The sequence below is a fragment of the Psittacula echo genome (genome assembly GCF_963264785.1).
Source record: "Psittacula echo genome assembly, chromosome: 1".
NCBI classification, from domain to species: domain Eukaryota; kingdom Metazoa; phylum Chordata; class Aves; order Psittaciformes; family Psittacidae; genus Psittacula; species Psittacula echo.
Genome location: NC_137735.1, coordinates 119,876,612 through 119,897,851, shown reverse-complemented (window position 1 = coordinate 119,897,851; position 21,240 = coordinate 119,876,612). Strand labels below are relative to the sequence as shown.

The 21,240-nt window shown below is 37.1% G+C and overlaps 1 protein-coding gene across 1 annotated transcript; it reads left to right on the top strand.

The window, feature by feature from the left end:
- Positions 1-7,160: 7,160 nt before the first annotated feature.
- NTS (neurotensin) lies at positions 7,161-19,864 on the top strand (the record flags this gene model as incomplete). Its single annotated transcript, XM_080634773.1, has 4 exons — positions 7,161-7,221; positions 11,422-11,483; positions 17,552-17,776; positions 19,718-19,864. 4 exons carry the CDS (start codon positions 7,161-7,163, stop codon positions 19,862-19,864), a joined length of 495 nt encoding a protein of 164 aa, XP_080490899.1.
- Positions 19,865-21,240: the final 1,376 nt, after the last annotated feature.

Genomic DNA, 21,240 nt, shown 5'->3' with positions numbered 1-21,240 from the left:
GACAATCTTAAGTTTTAGCATTTGAGTCATGCTACTCATTTTCTTAAAATCAGGCATGTATGGAGGTGTTTGCAGGATTGGGGCTACATCATCAAGTGATTAGAAAACAGACCCCTCTGGGTCTCAATTAAACATGACTCAAGTAGCACAAATCAATGCACCAGGGGGGCGGTTTGAAGCTGAGATCATGTCTACAGTGCAAGGTATGGCTGACATCACCATGTTAATCTGGGGTGTGAGTGCTCTGTGCTCGCTGAATCCCCTAGTCTACCTGCAGTTGTACATCACAATTGTTCTTTTGTCAGTCTAAAGTATTTCTGTTGGGAAGAAGAGAGGGGAGAGAAAGAGAGAGGGGAGTGAGTAAACCAAGGCTTATTGCCATTGTGATATGGATGGTGACCACAGACATGTCCAGGAGATGCACTGCTCTGGATGCTTTTGATAAGGGATTAGAGGTAAAGCCTGCAGCTCTTCAGCATTCCCTGTGATAAGCCTTACCAGTAAACAGAAGGCTGGCATAGGCTGCCACAGATGACAAACAGTTTGGTTTTTTTTCAGTGCAGTGTGTATTTATAAGCTGTATTCTAGTTCAGACATGGCTATAGTTAATTGATGTTTGTAAAGCACTGAAATTGAAAAGTGTTATGCAAATGTAAAATATTCTTCAGATGCAAAGTCTTATTTTATTTTTCAAAAAGGGCGCTTTCTTTGTCAGTTATGTTTTTGCTTGATGTTGTAAATGATTGGTTGCCTGTGTTTGCTGTTGTAACATGAATTCTTATTACCACTTTGTCTGTCTCTATTGGGATGCCTGTGCTTCAATCTCCAAGGAATTTCTTAAATGCTATGCATGCAAATTTCAGTTCACAGATGTGCAAATTATATAGATGCTTTCCATCTAAAGGTAAAAAGGCTGGAAGTTGCAAAAGGGGTGTGTATTTGGAATGTGCATTCTGGAACAGTACTGAAACCACATCTCTTTGAATTCATATTTTGCTTCTGAGGATTACTCCTAAATAAAAAACAATCATATTAATAATGATTTTTAAATGGTCTGCTCATAAATGGTCAAACTAAGCACCTTGCATATGAAGAATAAATTTTAAACCAGTGCTTCTGCACTGCTTAATGAAATTTTCTGCAGAAAATAAAATAACTAACAAATCAAATAAGGGAAACACTTCTACAATACAACACAGTGATTCTTAGTCTTTTCTTCTAGGACAAGGGATAACGGGTTCAAACTTAAACAGGGGAGATTTAGGTTGGACATAAGGAAGAAATTCTTCATTGTGAGAGTGGTAAGGCACTACAGTGGGCTGCCCAGGGAGGCTGTGAATGCTCCATCCCTGGCAGTGTTCAAGGCCAGGTTGGACAGCCTTCAGCAATCTGATCTAGTGGGAGGTGTCCCTGCCAGTGGCAGAGGAGTTGGAACTAGGTGATCTTAAGGTCTTTTCCAACCTTAACCTTTTGATTATTCTATGATTTTCTGATTCTACAATCTACTGATTCCACAGTAGAACAACTGTGAAAGACTGTCCATGACTCTTGAAGCCCCCTTTTATTAAATAAAAAAATAAAAATAAGAAGTTACTGGTTGTTAGGAAACCTCTTAAGGACTCTTGGTAAAAAAACAATGTCTGGACAAGATGAAGGTCTCAGCATAATCTCAGTGATTTACAGTAACAAGAACATGTTGCCTCTCTACTGTGAGCAGAAGAAATATTCCTTAGTATTTTTAACTCAAAATTTTTTCATGGCTATGTGATTCTGAATAACCAGTAAAAGTGAAACTGTTCCTTGGATACAGTGAAACTGCACAATTATTTAAGAAATTTGTGAAGGCAGCAAGAATGACAAAATAAATTGATTTCAAGAGTTTCACAATGTGGAGTCCAGTTCCTACTTACACTACATAATTAAACCAGTGTAATATAACAGTGCATACTGCATGTCTTCAGTTACTATGTTCCAGGGAAAACTGAAGAATAATTGCAGACAAAAACTGAATATCATGGGAAAAAGACAGTCACCCCCCTGAATTCAGATCAATTTCATTTTGCTCTTTCAGGAACTGTGGATAATCATTGTTATCTGATCAGTCCAACAGTAACACTATCAAAACAATAATTTTGCATCTTGTAACTATTTCATCTCTTTAACATGGAATTTCAAAGCATGATCACTCTGATGAACAGTAGATTACATGAATATGCAATCTTCAACAAAGTTATATCAGGTTTTTCACCCATGTCCATTGTATATATTATATCCTGCAACTTGAATTAAAATATTCATAGCTCACTGGAGAGAAATGAAAAATTGATTAAGTTGTGTATTTGGGGAAAATACATAATTAGAAAAATGTGAATGATGCAGTCTGGCCTGAGAATGCATTGCTGAGGGGTGAAGGTAAGGAGGAGGTGCCCAAAGCATAACTCCCATGACACACTGTGGTGGCACTTCTAACTGCAATGTTTACTTTCTCAGACAGGAGGATTCTAGTAATAGCAAAAAAAAAAAAAAAAAAAAAAAAAGGAAAATGGAAATTAGGAGTAGGAGGGAAGATTGTTCCCTTGTGGCTGTTTTTATCCAAAATTGCTTTCCCTAAACAGTTTCCCAACAGTTTGGTTTTTTTTATATATATATATATATGAGATGAGAAAGTTCACATTTTTAGTGATTTTAACTGTAGCTGCACACATGTTGTGTTTGCCTTATAATAATGGAAATATAGAATCTATTTTTTCATGAGAAAGGTTAGAGAATCTCAAAGTCCTGAAAGGGCTGTGCTTCAATGGAGAACAAACAAACAAACAATCCCAAAACCAAACCAAAAACCAAAACAGAGTTCAAAAGAGGAAAAGATACTTCAGATCATTCTGGTGAGATGTTACTTTAAAATTTTCTGTGCTTTGAGAATCATAATCCCCTGGGGTACTGAGATGTTGTTGCCATTTGAAATATTAATGCATAAAGAAATAAAGGTCTGCCATGCATGTAGACCTCATATGTATAGGCTACACAGGATGTCACTTTCACAGTTTCAAACTCCGGAACTTTAAAACATAAATAAATAGCTCATTAGATGTCTAAGAAGTTTCTGCTGATTTGTAGCTGCTTATGAAGTGTGGCATAGATTTGCTGCATATTACGAAATATTTCTGATTCAGATAATAATGCATTTGGGTTTTTACTGCAGCAGTAAGCTCTTATTCACTTGACTCCTCAAGGTTTCCTTAAAGTGCATAACCCCACAGATCTAAAAAATAGAGTCACAGAAGAGCTAAAGAAGATCGAGTTTGAAGCAGAGTGGTTGCTTAATGTTTTACTTGCTTAAGAATGATCCAGAATTATAAACATCATCTCCTTTTTTGATTTTGATATTCTTTTCTATTATCCTCTGCAGCACAGGTGATCTCCAAGACCTTCAGCAGTTGAATGCACCATCAATTTTTAAGCATCATTGTCATGACCAAACAGAATAAAAATCCCTAGACATATTTTAAGCTTAGAGAAAGAGATGCTGAAAACTCACAATGTCTTGGAAATTCAATCTGCAGCATCTGACTGTGCTTTATGCTTTAAATGTGTTTTAAATACCCTTCCCTGTCTGACCTGCTGCTTTGCTTAAGCTTTTTGTCTTTTGACCTGACATGATAGAAATTGATTTGAGACACCAGTTTTCTGCCCAGTTTATTAAACTGCTGATAGGCAAGCTACTGTAGGTGCAAAACAGCTTCATCATCACAACTAAATTTGAATTTGAGATTGTGAGTGACCATCCTGAGCCAGTTTGCTGTGTGAAATTTTGTCTTGCTGACCACCTCTAGTTTCCATACTTCTTTTCCTCTTACAGTTTCCATACTTCTGTAACTACTGCAATGTTTGCCAAAAAAAAACCCCACAAAAATACACAATGTATGTATTTAATGACAGGATTGAACAGCTTGATTACCTTCCATTCATGGTTAATGTAGTTATTTCTGTTTCCAAGGCATAAGACTGCTAAATGGAACATCGACTGTTGTTTATTATAGTCTCAAGTACCTTCTATAGCTGGATCATTAGCAGAATGGTTTTCTCCTTTTTGGTGATGATGGCTTTTGTGTTTGGTGTCATCCATATATTATGATGGTAGTTTTATGTTCCGGTGGCAAAGTAAATAGAGGTTCCTGTATCTGTTCTTTCCTGAATCTGCCATTTGCCTGGTTGTTTCATCATCTTCAGACGCCTCACAGTTGTGAATGGAGCTGATTTATAGTCCTGGACAGGCTGTTTAAATCACATGTTGAAGGCAGGTAAAGACAAGCTGAGTTTCCCAAGCTGTCTGACACTAATTAATAGTTATAAAGGTTTTCTTTAGTTAAGGAATAGTTAAAAAGAGAGAGACAGATCCTCAAAGAGTGGGGTGGAGTGGGGGGTGGGTTTCTTAAAAAGCTTCTCTGGATCCCAATGCAAAAATGTGATAAGAAGATGTCTTGAGGAAGTCAAGGTGATTTAGGGAATTAATTGTTGAAAGGGTTAAAATTACTAATATGCAATTCTTAATGGAGCAGTAGAAGCTACAGATGTAGGAAAAAGGTAGAAAAAGTAAGTAAAGGAGCATCTGAGAAAGAGAAGAGTTCAGTTCTGCTGAGAAAAAAAAAGAAATTGTTGAAGCTCAGCTGTGCCTGATCCAGAGGACTTGAAGATAACATGTCAAGAACATTCAACGTGATAAGAAAGCAGAGATTTTTAACACTAAAGTTTTTGCCTTTTCATTTTCCAGAAAAAGGGTGAAAACACAGCAATTATAAAAAAGATTATGCCTATATCTTACTATACCTTCATCCTCTAGAAATCACTAATTATTAGTATCTCAGCATAAAGGAAAAAAAGCAACAATTAGGTAACCACAGATTTTAATGGTAGCAAAATGGGAAGTACTCTCTTCTTGAGGAAAAAATAAAACTTAATTCCAATAAATTTCAGTTATATAAGAATATGGGCAATTACACTATTGAAGAAATCTGTGACAGAGAGTAGGCACTAGAAAATATCTATGAAATATGATTCTCATTCATAGAGCTTTCTGAACTGCAGAACACCCACTGGGCAAAATCAGCTGCAGATTGGTCTTCCTATATCATGGAAATAATAGAAAATGGGACTAGAGGGGAGTGTGAGTGGCTATCTAACCTCCGTGCTAAGGCAGATGAGTAATAGCTGAAACTTTCTGGCAGACTAGCACAGCCCATACAATGTGATAAATGTGTTTTGGGGTCTTAGTTTGTCTGTTTGGCTGCTTCTAATTTATCTCGTAGTAGGACAGAAAAATGTGTTCCCAACTGTATGCAAAACTCTGTGTTCTTAAAACAGCCAGCATCACTGGAACACACCCAACTTCATTTCCTTTTGCATTTATTTAATCATAAACCAAAACAAAATTCAAATTCAAATTTTGATGCGTCCAAAAGTTGATTCAGGGGAAAAGGAATTCAATTGATTAAACTTTTCTCACCAGGTGTTCCATGTGTCAGGATTTTGGGAAAAAAAATCTGCTTTTTTTTCTGTTTCTGCGGCACCTTTTCAGTCTCATGGACGCGAGCAGAGGCTATGGGAGGAAAGCAGCACTCGTCACTGCCCTTTGCGTTTTAAAGGAAACTTTCTGCAGTGAAGAGAACATCCACGCCAGCAAACTCTGCCATGCACGGAGTGCGTTCCTGCTATGTGTAGCATGTGTATCTGTCCTCAAATGTATTCACGCAGATCAAAATGTTCCGTATTGTAGTATCTGCATTCAACAGATGGAGCATTTGTCTCTTATCTGAGTAAAAAGGCAGTAAAAGCAGTAGCTTGATGGAGGCTGATGCGAGTCTTCAGCGTTACGTTTATACACTCAGACGTCAAAGATTACCCTGCCCGACCCTCCACTTCAGATCACTGCTGTGGTTTTTACGCCTCGGGCTCTGAGACGTAGAAGGCAACAGAGCCGTGTGTGCGGAGGGCGTGCGATGGGGAAGCAGGGGACCCCGCTACCCCTCCCGCAGCAGTGCGCGCCCACTCCGCGCCCTCTGCGCGCTGCCTCCCGCCCCCCGTGTCCTGTGTGTTTTCCGTGGTCTTGAGATCTGGGTGCTGTTCACGGGTTCTGCTCTTTTCTGGTCATTTAAGGAAAGGTATTTATTGTAAAAATCAACGGGGAAAGTGCATGTCAGGAGAAATGTCGCTCAGGAGCGCTTGCTCTCTTGAAACCCTAGCTGCTGGCTTCTGGCAAGCTTTCTTATCAAGTACAAAGAAGTCTCGCCCTGCCGGGTATCAGAATTCTCTTCTGCATCTATGAAAAACCTCTGCCAAGTGACTTTCCCGTTATCTTTCTCCATCTCTCTCTTATACACAGACTTCTCTATGTATTCTTTTTTCCCTGCTGCTTGTGCCCCATGTAACCCCTCTGCCCATGCCTAGAGTTATACCATGCCCCATGGCACACACTCCCCTGCCCACCCCCTGTTTAACACCCCTGTCGCTGCCCGCTATCACACCCCTGCCCATGCCCGCTGTGTCTTTCTCTCCCCTGTTTTGCCGTCGCTGCAGGGAAAGCTAAGACAGATCACAGACAAAGCGCATCAGACGGAGCCGCACGAGGACCGTGGGCACAGTGCGCGTCAGGGGTCCCACCAGCGGCGGTAACTTTGTTTTTAATACTACTAATGATATTTTATTTCGGAGCTTTTCCAAATCAGAAGATAACTCCCTTTCGGGAAAAGCAGGTTCCAGCCGCCCCCTGCGGCTGTAGGTGAGGGAGTTCGCTGCGCGCCTCGCGGGGCTCCGCATGCGTCAGGCGGCGAGTGGCGTCGGCGCTGGCGGGCAAGGAGAGGCGGGGAAGGGGCAGCGGGAGAGATGGGGCGGGGGGGCATGAGGGGTGTGGAGGAGGGAGGGAGCTTCATCAGGAGGCGATGTCGGCATCGCCGTGACATCACCCCTCGGCTTATATAGTTGGGGAAGGGTCCGGGTGCCCCGTCTGGTGCCTGCAGCCGCCCGCCAGCGAGTGTGAAAGAGGACGCGGAGCGGCGCGGCTCTGTCGGTCGGTCTGTTGGTCTGTCTGTCTTGTCTCTTTCTGTCTCTCTTCGTCTCTCCCCAGGATTTATGGACTTTACTTTCTAGAGGGCGGAGTGGCAAGGATGAGAACCCAGCTGGTGTGTGTCCTGCTGCTGTCTTTGGCCTCCTGCAGCTTCTGCTCAGGTAAGCGCCCCGCATCGCCCTCCGAGGACCCCCGGCCGATGCGCACTGAGCCGCTCCGCAGACTCCAGAGGGACCTGGGGAAGGGAGGTGCAGAGGTTGTGCCCCCTAGGCGCCACGGAGCTGGCCCTGGTAACCGGCTCTGGTCAGCATCGCTTTTTTATATGCCTGTCATACTTTCTTCCTTCAACTACATCATTCCTCCTCACAGCATCTGTACCATGGCAGATAGGGTAGGCTAGACATGGGAAATATAAGTCAGTGTAGACCATCTGCTCACTTATGTTGGTTCATTTGCGATGTATTGAATACCATGCATTTCCAAACTACCCTAGAAGTTATAATTTCAGCAACTCATATGAACAGCTGCCATAATCCAAACCAGCTATATACACACTTTAGTCAACTTCTAGAGACATTTCTGTATTCTGGGGAAAAAAATGCTAGCAACTGATCTGAAATTATGACAAAAAAAGATTAATCAGATGCAGATTACACAATAGGAAGGTTAATGTAAATGCGTTTCTAATCTCAGAGCAATTGCTTTAGAAACCTGAAAAAAAAAAGAGAGCCATACATTAAAACGCATTGCCTGCTCCTTTGGAAAATGACACAGCTAAGAGTGTGTCATTTATGCCTTGACTTTATAACCAAAAATAGGTATGGTGGAGATTAAACAGGTGCACACACACAGACATGAAGCAGAATGGGCTTCAAAATCCCGTTTTAACTAACTGGCAAATTACTTTATTTTTTTAACTCCAGAAATTTAAGGAGTAAAGTTACAATACCTTAGATTTTTCAGCTTCAGTGTTCAGGAGGACTCTGAATTCCTAATTCTCACATTAGATGAAAGTTTGAAATTTGTATTCCCCTGCAAAATAAAAGTGTAACACATGTAATACCTACATTTTATCACAGTTTAAACAGTCATTCTGTATATTGTAGAGAACTGGTGATTTTATTGGCAAGACTTAATATTTATTAATTTTTGCCCACATGTTTAAAGCTTTTTAAGCAAATATTTGACCAGTGTTTTCAGTGAGGCAGTTTCGAATTCAGCTGTTTGTAGAACCTGAATGAAAGCCCACTAAAGTAAAAAAAAAAAAAAAAAAAAAAAAAAAAAATCAGGTGAAATTAAAATAGGCTGATAAAAACACCCAGAAGCAAAATTGTAGGTGTAACTGGCATAGTGGTTTATTTGCTTGAAAATGAAATATTATATTCAAACAAGAAATGCCACAGAGAAGCTTGTGTGGAAGAGCCAAATCAATTTTGACAAATATGGACAGTTATGTCATACAGAAAATGATAATACATTTTAATTTTCCTGGAAAATGTTTGCTTTTAGGGGAAAGTGTGTAACTGTAAAATGTAACTATTCCTGCAGAACATGAATATATTAATAGAAGCTGTATTTCTTATCAATAACAAGTTAATCAAGAGGACATCAAACTGTGTCTTTCCTTCTGATATGAACAATAATATGTAACCAGACTTTTTATACATTTCTCTCGGAGAGTCTTGAGATTCTGCTCATTTTATGCCTTTACTCCTTATATCTCTTTCATTCCTGAATTTCCTGAATGTGTTCCCTTTTCCTCCTCCAAGCTTTGCTTTGTTCTTCACTCAAGAGATCTTGACCAGCCTCTTAAATAATGTCTTCCAGAGTTCTTTTCTCAACCAAAATGTTTTTAAATACTTATCTACCACATCTGCAACTGTCCTCCTACCTTGATGGTGTGTTGAAGTTACCTTCCATCCTCTATGGGACATAAAAAAACAGATGCTAAGCAGACCAGTACTTTCATTGTCCTCAGCTGGTATGACCCAGGACACCACAAATCGTGATGCTGTCACAGTGTGACACCATTCATAGGAGCTGCTGCTACCACTAGTTGAAATTCAGCTGAGGTGACGTGCTGCCAGCAGAACTTTGGCTAACGGTAAAGCAGTTAAGAGATTAGGTAATGCCGGCAACCAGTAGTGCTGAAAGGGCTGAAAGGCATTAAGGTGGAGATTAGTTGCTAATGGATTGCTGTAATACTGATCTACAAACTAACCTTATTTAATGTTTTCAATAACAACTTCAGTGTAAAAAGTAAAAGTGAATGAATGTGGTGTGCTGGTAATGCAAAGGTTAACAGGAGCATCACTACAGAGGAAGATCAGCATAATGCCCAGAAGTTTTTGATGACCTAAATAATGAAAAGCAGTGCAACACTACAAAATGCAGTAGCTTAGGGAGCAGTAGAAGTAACCTATTTAATGTTCCTTTCAACAGAAGCACAGTGATTGAAAATGTCTAAGGAGATAAAAGACTTGATTTTTTTTTTTTTTTTAAGAGATACTAAATTTTTTCAGCCATGAAAAAAAAAAAAAAAACACAAAACAAAAAAAACCCACGTAAAAAAATGTATAAGAGAGGTACTTACTGTAGCTAATGGTAAGCGTTAAGGTAGTTAAGTACTGATGCTTCTGATCCAAGCTGTATTATGCTTTGCTGTCTTGAGATCACAGCAGATACAGAGGAGGGCCACTCTGATGAACTAGGGAATTCAGTGCTATTACAAAAGAGAAGAACAGGTGAGGGTTTAGTAGCCCTGGGCATAGCCATTCAGTGAAGTATTTATGGGTTTTCCAGGGAATGTTTTTTTTCTAAAAGGCAGAATGATCTTGCATTTATTTGGTAATCACTGCATAAGCACACCCTAAAAATCTGAGCTGAGAAAGGGCTGTGATTGCTTTCAAAAAATACATGAGTTGGGTAAATATTACAATTAGAAAGACATCACTTATAGAGAAGGAAGTTATGTACAAACCTTTACTAAATCTGTAATTAGAAATAAATTACGCTTAAAATTAGAAGAAGGTGAATAACAACTGAAACTTCAGAAGAATTCCCAGAATTCCCCAAAGAAGAAACATCGTGGTGGTAAGATTAAGATTGATCATGATTGGTTTTTAAAAGCAATATAATGGTTGGCTTTCTGTTCTATCAGAATGAAGGCATAGGCAGAATCTATCCAATGATTCTGTGGGTTTAAACTTTAACAGGGGAAGTTCAGGTTAGATATAAGAATTTCTTTACTGTGAGGGTGGTAAGGCACTGGAACAGGTTGCCCAAAGAAGTGGTAAATGCTCCATCCCTGGCAGTGTTCAAGGCCAGGTTGGACAAAGCCTTGGGTGACATAGTCTAGGGTGAGGCATCCCTGCCCACGGTAGGATGGGGTTACAACTAGATGATCTTATGGTCATTTCCAACCCTAACCATTCTATGATTCCATGACTTATATGAATATGAAATAAATTATGATTTAGTTTGGTTTAAAATATAAGTAAGTGTATCGTTTGGCTTTGGACTTCTGGTATTCCAGGAAAGCTAAAAGCTATGTAGAACTCTGTTTCATCTGAAGGCTTAACTGATTTGTTTATATATTATCTTTGTGCTGTGATTGCTTCTACATTTTCAAGGCCAAATCTTACTTGTGACTCTGTACAGCACAAAGTAGAAAAATTTGTGGCTGTTTTTCTCTTTCTAAAGCAATTTTAACCCTATTCACTAAATCACAGGTCTTGCAAGTCTGCTGAGCTATTAAAGGTCAATTAAGCTAGTAAAGAAAATCCGAAGTCAGAATACTTTCTTTTGGTGTATGCATTGTCAAAACCTTGTATCACAAGCTAATGAAGCTCAATTCCCTTATGTCAGTAAAAATATTTTTAATTTAATCAAAAATAATTGAGACTAAATCCTGTACTGTAATCACAACTGCTATTCACATAAATACTTAGCTGCTACTTAAGTAAATATTATTTGAAAATAAATATCCAAAATCTTCAAAGTAAATAGAGGTGACAAATAGCAATTATGAAACCCATGCTGAGCTTTGAATGAAGAATATTGCAGCAGTTTTGTTTACTGAAAGGGCTGCACTGAAGAGAGATTACTGAATTGATTCATTCACTTCAATAAGCTTGATCATGCTTTAAAAAGGTAGTATCCATTTTAGCATAGTGTCATTGCTACCTGAAGACTCCTCACAGTAGCTTGCTTTGCTGTGTTTTTATCTAAAATGTTTGTTCATTTGTTTGGGTTTTATTCAGTTTTCAAAACTAAGTGGTATATCTAAATTCTGTATGCTAATTTGAAATGTTCATGATTTATGATGAAATAATAAACATATGTTTCTGGTTTATTCCCAGATTCAGAAGAGGAAATGAAAGCGTTAGAAGCAGATTTATTGACCAATATGTACACATCAAAGGTAATTTTTTTTCCTCTGATGGGTAGAGTGCAAATGAATTTCATTACACAGAAGTCTCTGCACAAAGTAATAACCTATGGTCTAGACCAAAAAGTTCAGTGCTAGACATTCCTTTGGTGAAAGATTTTCTCCAGTTCAAAGGAAATTTAAAGGTGTTGATGTGACACACTAAAAGTGCTCCTCACTTGTAACACTGGTGCTTTCATTAAACTGTCAAAACTGTGTTATATGCAGAGATGTAAATCTGTTGGAGGAAATGTGTTTCGAATAACATTATGTGTGATGAAAACTAACTTAACCTTGCGTCAAATCTGTAAGTGCTATTTTTATGCAGAATTTTTCCTATATGCATATAAAATTAAGACAGTCATAAAGCAAAAACTGTTAATACTTATGCTGATTTTGGTTTAAGAATTTAATGACAGTGTTAGCACAGGAACTGGGGGACCTAACTATGAAAATATTAATCTGATAAATGGCATTTCCTTGACAAATTGCCAGACTGTGAGCAGTGTACATGTTATTTAATACAAATAGAAAAAATTCAGTTCCAATCTCATATTGACAAGGTGAAGCAGCAAATATTGCACATATCTATTAAACAGGCTGATAGACACTTTCTTAACGGTGTTGTTTTCCACAGATGACCTAAGATATATATAGGCTAATATTTCTTCAGCGGCATATTAAAGAACAAACACTGAAACAAGTGCCATGATCTTAAGTTTGGATGCTTTATTCCTTTGTTATAATGGAATTAAAGTTAAATTTAAAGGAAAATAAAATGAGAAATTAAAAATATTTCCCTAAAAATTTCCTAAGTCAATGACTAGTTGAATGTTAAGAACAAAATCTGCCTTGAAGACTTCCATATTTACTGTATTTGCTTATATGTGAACTTTTTCACAGGATTCTTTGAATAGACAAGAATAAGACTCTAAGAGAATAACAAGGCCAGAAAATACATTGTTTTGATCTGGTCTGGCAGTTCTTAGGTTCCCATGTTCCTTACTGGCATGGTAATTAACCTTAGATGCTAAATGAACCTGTTTGCCACTTGCTCCTTTAAAGTACAGAAAGATTAATAGATATTCTTTTCTTGAGACAAATGTAGAAGGCTGACAAAAGCACATCTTTCTCTGTGTGGCAAAGCATAGTATGCCTTGGAGGAAACCCTACAGCTATTGGTGTTTCTGTTACTGACTTCAGTAGAACTGTGAACCTAATCTCTACTTCCATCTTTTCCTCTCTTTCAGCACAGAGCACAATCTCTGGTAACTAAAAATGCACAGAGTGCACCAGCTGATAATGTAGTGGTGTTTGCGATAATACTCTTCTATGTTGTTTTACAGTGTGTAGGTTGCTACTCAATTTTTTCATGGCATATACCAAAATCAAGTGACACCTGAAGCTGGCATAAGCAGTAGGTGCATGGTGGAGACATTGCTTTAATTCTGCGTTCTACTGCTTAAATCACCACTTAGAATTCATTAGTTTGCTATATATTGTCTCTTGACATCAAAGTAAGGCATGGTGGAACCACTAAAAATTGTACATAAGTGCTTTCTACAAAAGGGATACCATTCACAGAATCACAGAATTCATTACTGAAATGACAAGTTCTTTTTCTTTTTTTTTTTTTTTTTTTTTCTTCTGTTCTCTGCTAGCTTTTAACCCTCATTAGAACAATAGTATGGTTTTGGTGTGAGAGACAAATTTGATGGTATGTGTAATAACTGTCTTATACTGTGCCTGAGATCTGGTTCCAGTTGAGGGCAATTACAGTTGAATTACATTACACATCTTTGACATTGACTTAGTAATAAGCAGCAAGGAAGATTCAGGCAATTTAAATAACATTAAGATGGGGAAAGGGGGATGAGAGAAAAAAAAAAAGAAACAAAAATTGTTTATGAAAGCTCAGATCTAAAAAAGCCGCAAAGTGGATTATTACTTGTGGTGGTAGTATTTGACAGAAAAAATCTTCTTAAGTAGGAACTTGTGTAGTATAATATCAAAACTACAAATAGAGTTTAAGCACACACCTTTTACAACTTTCAGGAGTCCATCCAATATTATGGAAAAAGTTACCATATGCTTCTGACTTCACAGACAGCTATTCAGTGTCTAGTGGCAATTTTCAAACTTCTCTTTAAAGTAGTATTCATGCTGAATCACTTTCCAGCTTTGAAGTGGTATGTCCAGGCTTATTACAACCTGCCTTCAACATTTGTCCCTGCCCATGGCAAGGGGGTTGGAACTAGATGATCTTAAGGTCCTTTCCAACCCTTAACTATTCTATGATTCTATGATTCTCTGATTTAATACAGTTTATTATCCTTGGCTGTTGTTAAGTCTCAAAGAAGATACAGGGATAAAACAGGGATAAAATGCTTTGTCTTTTCTCTAAGATAAACCCCAAAGACGCATTTGGAAGATCTGACAAGCCAACACAACCTAAAGTACCATGAATATGCAGTTATCTGCTCTTTCTATTTTGTATCAAATAAACTGCTCTATTCCCAGCTTCCTAAATGCTTGCCTGAAACCACCACTTCCATGAGGAATGTCCCAAGCACAAACAAGGCTGAGAACAAAACTGAGATGATATTAGGTGTGTGGGGTGGGAGAGAGAGAGAAGGAAGAAAAAAGAGGTATTTCTTTGAACAATATATCATCACTAGAATAAAATTTTGGATCCTCTGAGTTTGTTACTGTTCTAGAATGCCTGTTGCTGACTGTACGTGTCCAGAGAGTTTTGCCTTGTTGTCAGAGGCAGATGAGGTTGCAGCTGCATAGGTGTTATGAGTTCCTGACTCAGTCATGACATAAAAATTTGTTATGTTTGCAGACATTAGTATACACCATAGGCAGAGAATGAAACTTTCTTTTTTGAGGGGAAAAAAAAACGCAAATCAAACATTTCAGTGGTATGCATTATAACATAAGTTATCTTAAGCAAACTTTCAGGAATATCATTTAATGAGAAATTGAAAGAGATTCTCTAATCTTTCATAGGACAAGCCTGTTGTCAAAGCAGGAAATATTCTCAAGCTCCTTTCAGTTTCTTAGATGATTTAAAATTATCTTTCAAGTTATATGAGACGTGGGAAACCATATATCTGAGTCTTATTTCAGAAGCGTGTTCAACAATGGAAATGCATATATCATATTCATTTCAGCATTAATAACTTTTAAATTCTGATTCATACTGCAGTCTCTTTTGTTCCTTCAGATCATTCCCAAATCTTTTTCAAGATAATCTTAAAAAAAATTAGTTCTGTCTTGGCAGATATGGGTTCCTTGATCTGTTGTGTAGGTGTTTTCCAAAGCATCGTGAGCAACTGTAGTTGGTATTCCTTAGATCTGTATTAAGAATATATCACACATTGGAAATGTAGCTGAACATTTGGATTACGGTCATCTTAAACTGCATTTTCACATATTCCTTTAGGATAAGGGCCTCAGAGATTTCCAATTATCTATAAAACAGAGCTGTCTGATTGTAGTGCTTGCTGTAATAATGGAGTGAAAAAGTATCATGGCTGCTTGTTCAGTGACTGGACATGACCTGGAAAGCTCCATGTTTAGTTAAAAAAGTATTTCACTCTTGACTGAAGTTCTTAATGCTTTATAGACTCATTCTGTGAGCTGGCAGCAGTGTAAGTCAGAAGCAGGTGTACTCAAACATATTTTGGGCTAATACATGTGTGGCATTAATGGGAATTAGACTCACTTAACAAACAAATATACTTGCAGACAGAACTGCAAATTTTTTTCCCTTAACATAATAAATAGCAGCTAAGACCAGTTTCACCTATGAAGCCTGCTGTTCAAGTATTTTACTAATATACAGAGGAAAGTTCCTTTAAACATAGACATGCACCAGGCTAACAGAAAGTAGTAACTTTAGATCAAAAAGATGCTATAAATAATGCAAGAAGACATAACAAATTTCACTATCCTTTCCTCTTCTGTTCCCATCCATTGGAATTTTTTTTTTTTTTTTTTATTTTTTTTTTTTTTTTTTATCTCAGAACTCTCACTTGATCGTGTAGCGCTGCCCCTAGGTTTTATTCTTTACTGCAATGTACCTGTTGGAATGCTAACTCCATTTCTTTAGCATACCCAGGAGATAAAAGTGCACTGGAAAATTCTCCTCATTTGTTACAGAAAGCTCCATATTTTTATATTTCATAGATATTTTAAAACAGACCAAAGAGAATTCTGACATTGCAGTGGATGCCTGTTCCTTTTGCAGGTTTTAACTTCTGTGAATTAAACTAGATGTTCTGCAAAGAGGTTAATTTTTATTTTGAATCTATCACATCTTTTCAAATAATTCAATAGACTAATTAGGGCACCTAGATGGGACAACAGATGAGCTCAAAGTAAAAAACACAGAACCAATTTCAAGCTTCTGAATCAGATCAGAGATTTGATTTCTTCTTAGCCTCAAAACAAAATAATTTTTTTTTTTTCCCTCTGAGCCTTGTCAGAAATCTCAAAACACAAAGTGGTTTTATTAAAGGGCTAAATTATTCTGATTTTGAAAAGCATGCATATATCAGCTGTATATTGGAGTAATGCTTATGGCCAAAAGGGATTTTTTTTGTAGCTAATGCTGATAGTAATGCCAGGTTTTCTTGTTTTCTTCTTCACTTCTCTCCATTTTCTTTCTATTCCCTCAAAAAATAGTGAAGTGTGGTGAATTGCAGTGCCCCTTTGTTAGGAAGGTGTTTTAAAGAAACAACCTAACATTCAGCTAAGTAAGCACTGCAATCCACACTTTTAATTAATGCCATTAGTATATAAAAGGCAATGTCTTTGTTAATGTAATACCTATATTTAACTTTGTATAGCCAGAAAAAGAAGCAACTACATTTCAGTTCATAGATAAAACATAATCCTAATGTGCACAGCATGGAAGCCCTTGCCAGTAATAAATAGGAATTTGCTATTTGGCATTTGGAGATGACTATGTCGTCAGTTCTAGTTTAAGAAAAGCGATTTCAATACTCACCACTAAAAGTAATATAATCTGAAAGAAATAATTAGTAGTGGGAGAGCCAAGAAGGTAGCAAAGGCATAAAAAGCAGCAAAAGAAGTAGGAATTAGGTTTTTACTTACTTTTTTTCTATTGATAATCAAAACTAAGGAAGACTATTGCCACAACTGCTTGGAAAGAACAGTGAAAAGTAAAAATTATTTTCCTCAACATTTTTTAAAAGGGTTTAAAAGTTAAATGTCTTCCCAATAATGGAATATACTGGAGCAAGTAAATTTGAGACAAACCATGGTGAAATTTCTCTATTTCTGTCTTTCTGTAACATTTCTGAATTAGATCTGTTTAGGTGGAACACCTAAACACATTTGGTCTGAGTTTTTCAGTTCAGTTACCAAATCAGGAATACATTGTTTACACAGCTCTCTTTCATCTTTTCTCTATCTTCATCTAAGCCCATAGACCTTTGATTCACATCTCCCAGACTCATGATTCTCCCGTATCCAAAACTCCTGGGGCTTACAGATTCTATGACTTCAGACACAGCCTGATCAGACAACTTGCTCTGAAGCAGGGAGTCCATTCCTTTTATCAGGGAATTTTGAAATTACTGGTATTCGTTCTGAACTGGGAAGGAGCATCTACTTAACCACAGGCATCCACCTTGGATTCTAGTACTGGGAATTTATCCTGTGGGTTTGACTCATTCATTGTCCTTATTTACGCCTGTGAATTAATATTATATTAATTTCCATCTGTGTTTTTGTTTGCACCTGTGCAGAATGCCTATGAAATGCTGCCATTCTGGTTTGGTAACAGTTTAGTTTTTCATCATGTATATCTACCTGGGGGGTTAGGCTGCAGGGAAGCAGACTTGGTGTATTTAATAAATGAGTTGCCCTAATTTTGGCACTCTTTAATTATCATCTAAAATTTGAGAAGGCGAAAAATACTTCGGACACACAAGCTTGTTCCTACCAAAATGCTTGATTGTTACACATTATTAACAAAAAGCAAAACAAAAAATTGCAACACATTAAATAGTAGGTATTTGTATTTCCAGATTAACAGAGCAAAACTTCCTTACTGGAAAATGACCCTGCTAAATGTCTGCAATCTTGTCAACAACATAAACAACCAAATGGGGGATACAGTAGAGGTAGATGAAGAGGATTTTGTTTCAGGAAGACAGTTTCCTGCTGCTCTGGATGGCTTCAACTTGGAAGCAATGCTGACAGTATATCAACTTCAAAAAGTTTGCCACAGCAGAACCTTTCAGCATTGGGAGGTAAAGCAAACTGTCACAAATGCATGTTTCAACTGCTGTTGAACTCTTATGCTCAGTTTGTAATGATTTTTTTAAAACCCATACCCATGTGATAACCATCATATTGCTTGAACTTTTCTTCCATTTTTATATTCTCTAATACCTCTAATATGCCTCTTATTGAAAGACATGTGAATTAATGTAGTTTCTGATGAGTTGAGTGTCTGTTTTTTATATTGACCCATGGATAAATGAGAGCTATTCTCAACTATGTATCTTCCCCACTCTTTGTAGCCATTCCAAAGAACAAAACAAACACATGAAAGTGAGATGTATGCCAGAGCACAAAAGTAATATCTGTTTAACAGACATGAAGTTGCTGCAGATTTACTGAGGCAGAGTTTCTGAAAACACTTTTAAGGCCCTAAGGCAAACTGTATTCAAAATGCATGGACACATGCCCACGTATACATGTAATTTTCCCAGGCAGTCTAGGCTTATTATTGCTAGGAAACCAGTAAGGGAACTCTTGATTTTTGCTTCCCCACACCTAAAGGCAACCCTGGAAGTTGACATTGTGATTGTGTAATGATTGCTGTTCTTAAACAGTGATTTTTTATAGTGCATTTGTGATACTTACCTTAGTGCAATGATCATACAGAGGTGCACTGGGCACAATCCACTTGTGTTATTATATATTACACTAAAAGCTGCTTTGCAGAGTGAAAAGAGTTATTCTTATGTCACTACCCACTTTCCAGTAAACCCAGTTTCTTCAGCTATTGCAGGTTCACGGACAGTCTGGCTAAATCTTGATCCTCGTTTATTTGCCGAATCACAGCTCTGTATTTGCAGACACCTTTGTGACACCTTTGAGAACCAGTTTTCTGAGGATTCTCTTCATCTCTTCATATATTGCTGAAAAGGAGCTATCACAGAACTCACTATATGCACTAACCCATATGACATAATCACAGTTCCTTACTTTGCAGTTGCATCACCTCTTCTGGTGATTGGGAATAATCACTCCTAACAGTACTGCATGTGAAATTGAAAAAAATTTAAAATATTCCTCTCTCAGCTTAAGCAGTGCAGAGGTTTATACGACACACTAAAAGAAGCTATAGAGCCAGAGGGAGAAGGCTTGAAGAAGGCTTGAAATGAACAATTTATGTAATGAAAGAAGTTCTTGTGATCTTATTCATCCAGGACTGACTCCAAAGTCTGTTGCAACCATAAGAGTCTTTCAATTCATTTAAATAGAATTTAGGTGAGCACTCATTCATCAAGTAATTGAGTGACAAAGTTTGATTGCTTAGGGAAATATCGGAGTAAGTACAAAAACAATTTCAGTCTAATGACTTTCAGCCAGGACTGTACTTGACCATGGAGGAACGTGGTGAGAGAATGGACAAAATCTTAACAGATAAAGCAATGCGGAATCTGAGCAAAATACTTCAAAAAACTCCAAGTAAAACTCAAAATACAGTTATATAAGAAATTCTGAGATAAAATATTGGCTTTCTTGTGCTTTATCTAATTTCTTATTTATTACATGTTTTGATTTTTTAGCTGTAGGAAGTGGCAGATAAAAATATTGCTCAAAAGCTGAAACCAGCTATCAGTGGGTGTTTTAGAAGGTGTTTGGCCTAAATGAGTGATTATAGAGTGACAACCATTAGGAAGTTTTCAAACAATTTGAAACATAACAGGTTTTCTCTTGAGGCAAAACCAATGATCTTGTTTCTTTTAATGGAATTTAAATACCACATCTATAGGATTCAGCTCATCTTTAGTGTGATCCTAGTTTTGTGTCTTAATTTTTTTTTTTTAAACCTGCAACTGCTGTAGTAAAGATTTTTCTTGGTGTCGGGTGTTAAACTTTTATAAAATTTCTAAGAATTTATAATCTTCATCACCAAAAAAAGCTGGTAACATTGTGTCTCCTCTTGTATCCTACAGTTACTTCAGCAAGATGCTTTTGATCTAGAGAACTCAAGCCAAGACAAGGAGATAATGAAAAGAAAAAATCCCTATATTCTGAAACGGCAGCTACATGTGAACAAAGCTAGAAGACCATACATACTCAAGAGAAATTCATATTACTGATGCAGCAGAAGAAAACAATGTATATTTAGTTTCTAGGTTACTGTGTGTTATGGTTATCTTATTTAAATCTAAAATCATGCTTGTGTGGAAATATATTATGGAAAATCATCAGGTTGATAACTGTGTCTTTTTTGCAATTGTTGTTTTGATTGCGATTTTTTTCCTACTTGAGATTAATTGGACCAATACATTTGCAAATAAATTAGTTTCTAAGCATGGTGTATTGTACAAAACTGAGATTTCAATGTATTTCCAACAATATTGTAGTCTTTTCCTATTTTATAAAACACATCAACATAAACCAAGTAAAATTGATACTGTTCATAAACCCTACTGAGAATTTTAACAATTTCCTAATGCAACACCTCAAATATATATACACTTCAAATTTTTTATATAATATATTAGTCAGAACTAGCACAATATTTTGTATATTGACCAGTTGAATTTATTAGGGATTAGGTCAAAGGAAGGAAACAAACACTATCATCTGACTATTAAATGGCAATTTCAAAATTCATGTTTTAAATAGCCTGCATGTAAATAAGTTTTTATTTTTTGACTCTTAACTTGCCACTGAATATTCATAATTTAAGAAAACAATACATAAATGAGACTTTAACAAAATATGCTAGTGAGAACAAACCCTGCTTTAGAGTCTTGTGTATCACTGACTAAATATGAAAAGAGTTTATTAAATCAGTAAAAGGATTTACAGTGTTTACGTAATCAACGAATGCTCAGGAAAAAAAATAAAGAAAAAAATAAAAAAGCTGATTCATGCTCCTGTGCTGTCACTGTTAAGATACTAAACTGGTTATATGGGAAACTTAGGAGAGATATTTGAAAGTGGAATTAAAATTAAAGCATCTTTAACTACTTACAATTAAAAGGCATTTCCTTTCCCTCCCTTTCCATTTTTGCAATAAAAGCAGGCAGTGTCAGGGCTCAAAGGCAGTCTTGGAAGCTGATTGAGAAGGAAGCTTCCAGCATGGAAAAACTTGTTTTCAAGCCATGAGAAATCAAGTGCCACCTGAAACACATTTTCCATCTCTGTGTCTGTGATGTGTACATAGAATCTCAATGATCCAGGTTCCAGTGTTGAAGAAAACAGCCTGAAAGAACTGGAGTCACAGCAACAGTGAAAATAGAGGGATGGTCTAAGACCCACAAAGCCTGGATGCTCAGACCAGGAGGCAAAAAATGTCAGACATTGCTTTTGAAAACCTACCTGTTTTCTGTTTGAGGTATTTTTTCAAAGCAGTGGTGTTCCAACAGATTGTCAGAAAACAAAACAAAACAAAAAAGCAAAACAAAACCAAAACAACCACTCAGAGAATTTCTACATCCTCTCACAGGTCAGATTTTCTGTCAAT